A 10,800-nucleotide genomic window follows, 5' to 3' on the forward strand; every position below is an offset into this window, starting at 1 on the left:
GGTTTTTGGGGAGTTTTTCCTGTTCCGATGTGAGGGTCCCGGGACAAGAAGATGTCAAACGTGTACGTATTGTAAAGCCCTCTGATGCAAATTTGTAATTTGTGATTTTGGGCTATACAAAAATAAATTGAATTGAATTGAATTGAATTATAGTACCATACTGCCCTACTAGAGAGCTGCGCTCCATTAATTCAGGGTTACTTGTGGTTCCTAGAGTCTTAAAAAGTAGGATGGGAGCCAGAGCCTTCAGTTATCAAGCTCCTCTTTTGTGGAACCAGCTTCCAGTTTCAGTCCGGGGGGCAGACACACTCACCACATTTAAGAGTAGGCTTAAGACTTTTCTTTTTGATAGTGCTTATAGTTAGGGCTGGCTCTGGTTTGCCTTGGACCGGCCCATGGACAAACTGGTACAGGCAATAACTACAGGGGGTCTTCTTTAGGATACACTGAGCACCTCTCTCCTCTTCTTCACCTCTGTCTGGGCTGACAGACATGTGGGGACATGGATGGGAGTCTCAGGTAAGGATGCAGAGGACGCCTAGCGAGGGGGTTTGGAGGTATTTCCTCACCCTTCTTTATCTCTGCTAGTTAGTCAAAGTAGGTGGACACATACTACCATCTCTTATTATTAACATTATTAACCCTATTACCGACACCATTACTGCACATTACTGACTTTGTTTCTTCCCCGGAGTCTTTGTGCTTCCTCTCCTCACAGGTTTCGATGGAGCATGGTTTTATCTGGACCCTGGTCCTTCTTCCTACCGTGACCCTGCTGACTCCAACTGCTAATATCACTTTTATTATTACTCACATTACTATTTCATATTACCGATACCATTAATGCACATTATTGACCTGCTTCTTCACCAGAGTCTCTGTGCTTTCTCGCCTCACAGGTTCCTGTGTATCCGGGTTATACCTGGACCAGGTCTTGCCTCCTGCCGTGGTTGTGTCATACATTGAATGTGCTGTAATTACATTGAATGTGTTGTAATTCACGTATCCTGTTCTACACATGATATCTATTACACTTCTGTCCATCCTGTGAGGGTCTCCGGACAAGAGGATGTCAAATGTGTACATAGTGTAAAGCCCTCTGAGGCAAATTTGTAATTTGTGATTTTGGGCTATACCAAAATAAATTGAATTGAATTGAATTGAATGGAGTAAAATGCCACATCAAGTACAGTACATTCCAGGGCGATGGCCGTTTCAACGAAGCAGTTAAATCTTTACGTGTTAAAAACACGTTGACTTGTACAAACCTGGCAACCCATGATCCACGTCGTCATTTCCGAAGTTGAAGAAAAAGGGGTTCGCACGTTTTACTTCCTCTTAGCGCCCGATTACACACGTACACGCACACACACAGTTCAGTGCTCGTTGTTTAGGAGCCTCCTCTGCTGACCTGCACATCGTTTACATTTTGTGATAGAGGCCCGTAGAAGCTGCCATGACATATTTCACCTCAAATGAAGCACGAGTTGAACAAGTTGAGTTAAATCGCGTGGGATCAAAGTAAGCGAGGGGACGTTTGGTGGACACCGACCGACTGGAAGAGCGGAGCACCACGTTCACGTTACACCAAAATGGCAACCCCCTATGTCCAAGATGAGTCTGGTAAGATGCATGTGCAGACCCTCGTCTGAAACAAAACCCACTTCATTAAACAAAGCGGCTACAATCACGTCTTTATTTCTACCTCCAGCATCGTAAACACTAGCGTGTTTAACGGTGTTTCTGGTTCAGACATTTTGTTTAGCAGCTAGTGCTAATGCTAGCTGAAACAGTTAGCTTGATGCTCTCCACTATCGGTAGTCAGCTAGCTATAGCGCTTCATTAGCTTAGTTGCTAATGTGTAAACGCTGTGATATATATATACGCTGCTGACAGGAACACATTTAATTCGTTACTTGGTTATCTTTAGAGTTACAGTGGTTTCAACTAGCCTCCTGTATAGCAACCTGGCACGTGAGCTAGCTAACGTTAGCTATCTAACTATTTCTGCAGTAGTTGTCAATAACCAGTGAGTGTATGTTGTGATAAAAGTAACGTTGACTTATAACTACCACGATGTTTTATTCAAAGAACCAGTATTAACGTGACACTTGTTTTGTATATATGATTTTTAGAGCTTACTATTGATATTAATCAATTAAGAAACATTTGATATTTTATGTAATTTATTACATCAGGATAATCCTGTTGACATTATAAAGCTCCTATAGACGGGGGCCATGCATTAGATGGCAGTGTACATTGAAAATATACAAATTTCACTTAAACGAGACTAAAAACAAACTATAAAATCGAAGAATTGTCATTCCATGTTAGGACAAGTACATTCAGAGCTTAAGTGATCCATATTCCTGCTTTTAAAATCTTGCATGCCTATAAAATGATCTACTTTAAAATGTCTCTGCAGCTCACAGGAAAATCAACAAAGATGTTGAAAGCACTTTCACCAAAAACTGTGGGAGTTCTAGGAATGATGAACATAATGTGTCTGCAGGAATGGAGGTTGCTGCTAATAATAACAACCCAACACCAACCCTTGAAACTAAATGCCTGACAGACATAGGTACTTCATCACATTGATGCATACATTGTACTAAAATGCAACTTTTTTTCCCCAGCTGTAATACACAATGCTTTGTTCCTGTGCTCTTTTTTTTTTAAGGCTTTTGATAACTAAGGATTCAGAGTGTGAGACTGTGTAAAACAATGATGTGTGTGCAATGCATTATATGAATGTGGCAAGTTAATCAGCTGGATTGGGTTCTTGGAGCTGCACAGCTGTCTAGTTATTTTATTTATTTGACAGGGACTGTGCATATTAATCAAACGCTGTTTTAAAATGTTGTACCTGTTGCTCTTCAGGGAAATTCATTGCTTCCACTCAGCGACCCGATGGAACATGGAGGAAGCCGAGGCGGGTGAAGGATGGTTATACTCCTCAGGAAGAAGTACCAGTGTAAGTGCAGCTCTTCTTTCCCTACAGTCGTACATAAAGATCATAATCTTATTGTGAAAGTAGGTGCAACAAACAGGGATGCTCTGATCAGAGGTGAGTCGTAACGAGTTATGTTTACTCAGTTACATGTACTTGAGTAACTTTTTGTGAGTAAATTGTACTTGTTAGAGTAATTTTTAATGCAGCATACTTTTTACTCTTACTTGAGTGCTTGTTTGTGCAAAGTAACGTTACTTTTACTCGAGTAGTAGTGTTAACTAATTTGGCTACTTCCACCACTGGCCCTAATAGATCTTGAATGGGCCAATATTCATTAGAAATGGCAAAGTGTGAAGACATTTTATCCGTTCACCGTTTTTTTAAGCATGTGTTTCTTGCCGTTTCAGCTATGAAAACAAGTTTGTGAAGTTTTTCAAGGGCAAACCAGACCTGCCACCTGGGATGAATCCGTCCGAGGCGGCTGCGCAGAAGCAAAAGATTCCCGGTTGCGGGGACGCTGAGGCGGCCGGTCTCTCAAAGTCCGCCAAACGCAACATGAAACGCAAAGAAAAGCGAAAACAGCACGGGGACGCGGACGTGGACTCGGTGAGCGACGCCGTCGAGAACGCGTCTATTTCAGAGAGCGGCGAGTCTTCCAACAAGACGGCGGTGCCGGTTTCTGTCTCGACTCCTGATGATTCATCGGCAGAAGCAGACGAAAAGGCCAAGAAGATCAAAAACCTGAAAAAGAAGCTGCGGCAAGTTGAGGAATTGAAGCATAAAGTGGACTCAGGGGAAATAACAGAGCCAACAAAGGATCAGTTGGAAAAACTGCTTCGGGTTCCGGCCTTAAAGGATGAGTTACGGCAGCTCGAGCGTGATTCTTGAAGCAATAAAAGAAAAGCAGAGAAGAGTCGGACAGACTAAGCGTACAAACTACATACCGAGAGACGGGGAAGGGACCTTTTGCAGCTTTGTGATCATGGCTTCCATTTAAACATTATTCTACCTATTTGATATTCATCATGAACTCTTGAAGTGAACACAGGACAGGAAGTCCTCGTAGCAGGCATCACATCTCCAGAACTGACGAGCCTGTTTTCTAGTTTCACATCTCCAGGAAACAATGTGACTCCTGCTCATACACTTGTATTTGCCAGGCCACTCATCTATGAATATCTTTTAAAGACTTCATTGTAAATTGCTTTTGTGCGTGTCTGTCCTTTTTCCATTTTGTACCTTTTTGTAGCATCAGGTATTACTTACACATACACTATTTTCTGTGAAAGAGAATATAGTTTGTTGACATTTATTTTTGTCAACGATTGGACGGCCTCTTGTAGTTACACTAATGTTGAGCCACTGTCTACACAGTCATTACATTAAAGCTACATGCTGTGTAACATGTTTATCTCATATTGTTTTTAGCGGTGGAGTGAACACCAACTTTATTTTAGAAGGCAGGATGTAAAACAAATCTATATTTTGGATCTTTTGGAAACAAGTTCTACACTTAAAGGATAATGTTGGGGATATTGTATATTTTTCCTGTTGTCAACAAATCCAATAATGAGTTAATACTTCATTGATCCTACCAACCAGTATTGTCTCTGTAGCTAAAGCCTGGTGGAGTTTATTCCTCTGCGCCATAGAGCTCCATTGTTATAACTAAAACACGAATAAAAATGCAATAAAGTACATCGATGAGCCACACCGTTGCACTTGATGACATGTTCCTTTATTATGATGAACATGGACACTGTAGTTAGTTTGAGTTGATCCCACATACACCGTCCTGCTTCCGTAAATACTTTAACTAGAACATCAAATGTGTATTAATCCGCGTCTGAAGATAGTCTCCAATAAACACACTAACTCTTAAAGCTACTTAAAGCTGTTTTAGGAGTGATGTGACCCGTTATTGTGTATGTACGCCTTCAATAAGAACAGACAATATGAAGACGTCTTAGGGTTTGTTTATGATATTCAGCAGTTTTTAAAATAGCACTTTCTATGAACTGCAGTGAAAACAGTGGAGTCCATAAACCCTAATATTACGTCCTGATTTCTCTACAGTATATACTATACTTTTCATTAAAGTACACTATGTTCTGCAGTTGGTTTACAAGAAATCAACATACAATTGTATGTTGATTTCTTGAATTTCTTGTTGAATACGTGCACCAGTGGACTGCTTCTTTAGAGCTGGCTATTATACTCCACATATAAAGCAAAAATGTTTTTTGAAATATGAATTTTTTGATTTTAAATCTGTCTTTTTAAAATAATTTGACCCATCTCCCTTTTGTTGGTGCATTGCGTTGCAGGAGAATACCTGCCATTGAAAGTAACAATCAAGCATATTTGTCACTTTTCCAGTGTGAACACATTACAAACGAGAAAACCTGCCTATAAGTATGCAGTTCGAACCTTACGGTTTTGTTCTGCTCCATCAATCAATAACAATCAATTGTTGAGTTTAAGTTGGCAAACGGCAGAAGGATGAGCTTGAACCCTTTTAGTTTTAAACTAAGAGATGCCCTCTATTGATGAGAAATCTGGGGTTGTCCAGTGTTTTTAGCTTTAAAACTGAATCTGGTTAAAAGAAGAAACTGTTATTTTGTCACATGTCTGAGTCTCTTTCCCATCTGTCCACTCACTATTTATGAGCTGCATGTCTCAGTGCTGAAGGAGGCGTTCTCTGTCTCCATGCAGAGGACGAATTGTAGCGATGGTTACACGGGCGCGTCGTTGTTTTCCCTTGAAGCGGTTTTCTACATAGTGAACAATATAATTAGCTGTTGTCTCATGGAGGAAGTGTGGTGAGTTGTTTTCCTCATAGAGCTGCAACCACCAAGTGAAAAATGTCAAGATTTATGTGGAATATTGGACATGTTTCACAGACATAAAGCTGTATTTCTGGTACATCCGTCACACTTTAATTCATGTCGTCTGGAAAATAATTTACCGTCAAAGTATTCAACCTTAATTAAATAGCTACCAAGAAAGTGGGATTTTCTTTCACCACCGTGACGTAAGTGGTTGTAAGTAATCACCTATAGATGGTGGATACTCCCCCTTTCAGAGGTAATACTTACGTATTTGCTTCCTTTGACATAAACAAAATGACTCTGAAGTTATTTTCAAACACAAATGCCTCTAAATGACGGTGTAAGAAGGCGTGATCATGCTGTTAGTGTCTGAAATATGTATTGGTTTCTGTGTTCCACACATCACATTCCTTTTAAAAGGTTATGTGGCTTTGAGGCAGTTCCCAAACAGACCCTTGGCAGTATAAAAACTGAATCCCGAAATGAAACACCAGCTTCAGCTCTGACACAGGGAGGACTGATCCTCAGAGGATGGGCGTAGATCCAGAAGCTGCAGTCTTCTGCGATGCTTAGACAGACACACAACTTGTGTATCTGTTGAAAAAGGTTTTATTTGACCGAGAGGGATGAAAAAAGACCCAAACTGGAAAATGGAATATAGGCTGGAGTTAATAATGGTGCTTCTGGTTCTGCTGACGACAGCTTCATCCGTCGCCCTCAGCAGAGGAGAACTTACAGAAGCGGTGGTAAGGAGACGCAGAACAGTTGAAATGCTGAAAAGTTTATCCTACAAAGCTAAAAATCAACTGCCTAGTATTTCTTGGAAGCAGTACATATTTCCATGATTTTTGCAGTTTAAAGATGCCTATAATACTGATAGTGATAATAGAATATTATAGTTAAATTATATTGTGCAATCTAAATTAAACTGCCTATTCTGCTGTATATTGTTTTTTTTACAAAAAGATGACGAAATGTTTTCAGTTGTAAAACATTCAAATCCTTGTGATGTTACTTTATATTTATTCAACTCAATTATTTTGGGGAGAACTGCCCCTTTAAAAGTACAATTTGTAATGCTGCACTTGGAGTATATTTTTGTGGTATTGGTACTATATAAACATATATATATACAAATAAGTTGTAATAGATGTAACCAGCATTATAAAGTAGTTTCAATAAGGTCCACCAGTTACACCATTAATGTACTGCTTACATGTAAAACACATGACATAATACTAATGTATACACCATCCTGCTAGTATACTAAATAATACAACAATAACACTATAATAACTACTACAATAATATGACAAGATTCAGTTTTTACATGCTGCTAAAACATTTTTTTACTGTTACAGTTCAACCAAAAATAACCTGTAGTGATATTTAACAATCTAGATTGTTTTGGAAACATCGGCCATAGAGATGCCTTCTCTTGAATAAAAATCACCAAAGCCGATCCGGTAACTATTTTAGTTCCTATAACACAACACTGCTCACATTCAGGTCTGTGAATTATCTCGAGTAACCAGCTCATGATTTCTGGTAAGAGATTTTTTGCCGTTGAGTTTAAAAAAATGTATTTTTGGCACTTCAAGCGCGAAATATATCCCGCCACTATTACAATTAGTATCTTTCTTTAGGTGTATTTAAGGAAGTATGGCTATCTGCACATCCCACTGGACAGTAAAGGCCAAAACCATCCACCTGATAAGATAGTGGAAGCTCTAAGGTGACCATATTTCTTCCATTTTAACAATTTATGAAAGTGGCTCAACATGTTTCCCTCTGTTGTTGTTGTTGTTGTAGTTTTTTGTTTTTGTTTTTACCTAACCCCAGATTTGTTCATTATTTCTTTCCCTTGAATGTCAGAATCTTTCAGAAAGTGACAAACCTGCAAATATCAGGAAAACTAGATTTAGCCACTCTGGCGATGATGAACAAATCTCGGTGTGGACTGGAAGACTCTTTCAATGACAAATCTCTTCAATATCGAGTCATGGGTGGGTAACTGCATTCATGCTACATGTTCAGATTCTGATTGTTACTACACAGTGCTTTACAAATGTGTGTAAAAAGAGACCTAAATGTTTCCTGGTTGACAGGTTACTGGCGGAAGAAGATGCTGACCTACCGCATCTATAGTTACACCCCTGACTTGGGTCAGGGAAAGACCCGTTTGGCCATCAAAAGTGCATTTAAGTACTGGAGCGACGTGTCACCTTTAAGGTTCAAGGAGCTGCAGCGAGGAAGAGCAGACATCAAAATCTCCTTTCACAGAAGAGACAGGACGTGTCCAGTTCCCTTCGACGGACGAGGTAGGAGCACTGGATCTCTCAAAGAAACATTTTGGGATCTCAGTGCTTTCACGCTGGTTAAATCGATGAACTTTCCCTGTAAGATGACAATAGTTTGAAGAATTCTTGCTTTATCTTTAGGTCATGTTTTAGCCCACGCTGATGCCCCTGAGTCAGGCATTGTGCATTTTGACGAGGATGAAGTGTGGACAGAGGGGAAGACCTCCGGCTCCAACCTGAGGATCGTTGCAGCCCACGAGATTGGCCACGCTCTTGGCCTGGGCCACTCACAACACTGCAGCGCACTGATGGGACCTGTTTACAACGGATACAGCTCAGACTTCAAGCTACATGCGGATGACATTCGAGGGATCCAGGCTTTATACGGTAATAGAACCACAGCGTCAGAGTGAGATCTTTAAAGTACAAGTCATGTAACGTGCAGTGTTGTTCCTTTTCAGGAAAGCCAAAGAAAACTCCTCCGTCCAGAAAGCCAAGTCCGTTGGTGCCAGGTGTTATTCCGGATCCTTGCAAGGCCGCTGTGGATGCAGTAATGTTGGGTACAAAGACTTTGATGCTGTCACACTGCACTCAAATTTAGTAAATAAAACATTTAACATGTCTCTGTACTTTGTTTAAGTACAGATATTTGTTTAAATCTACTTACAGCTGTTTTGTCCCTGCAGGGCCTCTGCAAAAGACGTATGTCTTCAGTGGTCGGTACGTGTGGACGGTGTCCAGCTCTGGCTACAACACTCCCGTCCTGATCTCTGCGCTGTGGAAGGAGCTGCCAGGGAGCCTAAATGCAGCTGTTCAGTCTCAGCGGACCGGCAAGTCCTATCTTCTGAAAGGTGGATTTATTTCATAGTTTAATAAAAAAAAAAAAAAGAGGCTCACAAGAGTGTAACATTTTAAAATTACAGTGTTGAAAGAATTGCTGTCTTGTCTCCACATGTTCTCTCACAGAGGACAAAGTATGGAGATACTCAGGTTTCAAACTTGACCGCGGCTTCCCCAGACACTTGGCCAACATCCCTGCTAATATTGACTCAGCTTTTTACTTCAATAAGAGCAAAAAACTAATCTTTCTCAAAGTAAGTACAAAACACAACATTTCCTTCAATCTATTTTGAGACTTTTTGTTGAATGTCTCTTTCATTTCCCAGTGAATAATTGCTTTGTTTTTTTCAGGGCTCTGGATACTGGCAGTGGAATGAAATTGGCCCGACAGACTTCAGTTCATATCCCAAACCTATTGGACAACTCTTCCACGGGGCCCCCACCAACACTAATGCAGCATTCACGTGGACAAACGGACATATATACTTGTTTAAAGGCACCCAGTACTGGCGCGTAAACCAGCACCACAGAGCAGTGGAGAAGGCCTACCCTCTGAGCGCCGACTCACACTGGATGCACTGTGACAACTGAGCCACCAGAGGCCACCAGGGATCCAGCACAAACGTTCACCTGCACAATGATTCAGTATAAAAACAGAGAAAGTTAGTGACAGAGTCTGCATGGAATCAACAACAGAATATATATTTGCATGTTCTGCTGTTTCTTTTTTTGTTGATATTACTATTTTAAAATAAGCTATTAACATACATGCAGTGGAATAAGCTGGGACTTGTGATTGGACATTGTTATCCACTAATTAGGCATCTATATATGTGATATTCCTGAAATAATCCTGAGACTAGTACTACATAGTACAGCAGACATTTTGACTTATAGTGGGAAGAAAATTTAGATCTTTGTCTTGTTTTACATATTTAACATTCTTACATTTATTTGAGTGTGAATTGTAGATAATTGCCAGGTGTTACGGTAATAATATTGCTGGATGTGCTGTACAATTCTTTTGCATATTTATTATGTTGTTTTTATTAATTGTTTAAGAAATGTTTTTAGGATGCATTTTTGACATCTGGCCAGGGAAAACAGACGGAAATGAGCCATTTCTGCAAATTCTCAGTTCTTTTCAATACATTTATCAAAAAAAAAAAAAAAAATTAAAATAATAATTTAATAAGTTTCACCTCTATCCGACACCAAAGTAAGTGAAAACAGCTGTGTGACTGTGCAAGGCCTAAATAATGTTTGTAGCTTAAAAGTGAGAATTATTCAAAGACGAAATAACACCCTCTCTGTCCTAATTCAAAATGTAATTCACAAATAATTAACACGCACCATGGATTTCCTGCCATAGCTGTACTTGGTGACCATAGACTGTATGATGTACGGATACTCTGTGACGTCAGCCATTATGTTTCTGAAGAGTTGACAACACAGCCTAACTCTGGCGAATCCAAAAATGGGACACAGATGGATCGTCGTTGGAGTCTGAGGCGGGCGCGGCTGATGCAGCAGAGGAGACAGCTAGCGACCTGAGACGGCACTCACCTGTCACTCAAAGCAGCCACGCCCTCAATTAATGCCTAACTTTAGGCCTTGATATCATTTAAACGGGTGAGTTATATAGAAATTCACCCCCCTGTACAGTTGTCATGATGGCATGTCAGTTAAAGAGGTGGTCTATGGGGGTCTATAGATCTATAGACTAGTCGACTGCTGCGGGGATGACGTGTTTTTGTAGGCCAACCCTAGAAGTTACACTGGTTCCCTCGATAAAGAGCCAATTGGATTACTTACACGTTGGCTTCATTTTTCATCACCAGTAGCTGGGTAAGAGGAGTTGCTTATGCAGCTA

The 10,800-nt window shown here is 40.3% G+C and overlaps 2 protein-coding genes across 4 annotated transcripts; both read left to right on the forward strand.

Annotated features, from left to right (window-relative positions):
* Positions 1–1,358: 1,358 nt before the first annotated feature.
* Positions 1,359–4,921, forward strand: pym1 (PYM homolog 1, exon junction complex associated factor). 3 transcript variants are annotated; one of them, XM_079274336.1, is made up of 4 exons: positions 1,359–1,623; positions 2,429–2,584; positions 2,884–2,977; positions 3,364–4,921. In XM_079274336.1, the coding sequence occupies exons 1-4, from the start codon at positions 1,593–1,595 to the stop codon at positions 3,842–3,844; spliced, it is 762 nt and encodes a 253-aa protein (XP_079130462.1). In that variant the 5' UTR covers positions 1,359–1,592; the 3' UTR covers positions 3,845–4,921. The 3 variants fall into 3 exon arrangements, with proteins under 3 accessions (XP_079130462.1, XP_079130463.1, XP_079130464.1); XM_079274337.1 differs by having other exon boundaries at positions 2,516–2,584; XM_079274338.1 differs by lacking the exon at positions 2,429–2,584.
* A 1,492-nt stretch (positions 4,922–6,413) lies between these two features.
* On the forward strand, positions 6,414–9,518 carry LOC306780704 (matrix metalloproteinase-19-like; the record flags this gene model as incomplete). Its single annotated transcript, XM_079273138.1, has 9 exons — positions 6,414–6,533; positions 7,434–7,522; positions 7,663–7,793; positions 7,896–8,108; positions 8,229–8,474; positions 8,549–8,647; positions 8,774–8,938; positions 9,054–9,181; positions 9,279–9,518. 9 exons carry the CDS (start codon positions 6,414–6,416, stop codon positions 9,516–9,518), a joined length of 1,431 nt encoding a protein of 476 aa, XP_079129264.1.
* Between the last annotated feature and the right edge of the window lie 1,282 nt (positions 9,519–10,800).

This window comes from Melanostigma gelatinosum (assembly GCF_949748355.1).
Source record: "Melanostigma gelatinosum genome assembly, chromosome: 8".
NCBI lineage: Eukaryota > Metazoa > Chordata > Actinopteri > Perciformes > Zoarcidae > Melanostigma > Melanostigma gelatinosum.

Excerpts from the sequence above, each read along its gene's own strand:
- pym1 (XM_079274336.1), top strand. The coding sequence starts at position 1,593 with ATGGCAACCCCCTATGTCCAAGATGAGTCTG. Across the intron at positions 2,585-2,883 it reads TAAATGCCTGACAGACATAG|GGAAATTCATTGCTTCCACT; the intron begins GTACTTCATCAC and ends GTTGCTCTTCAG. Across the intron at positions 2,978-3,363 it reads CCTCAGGAAGAAGTACCAGT|CTATGAAAACAAGTTTGTGA; the intron begins GTAAGTGCAGCT and ends TTGCCGTTTCAG.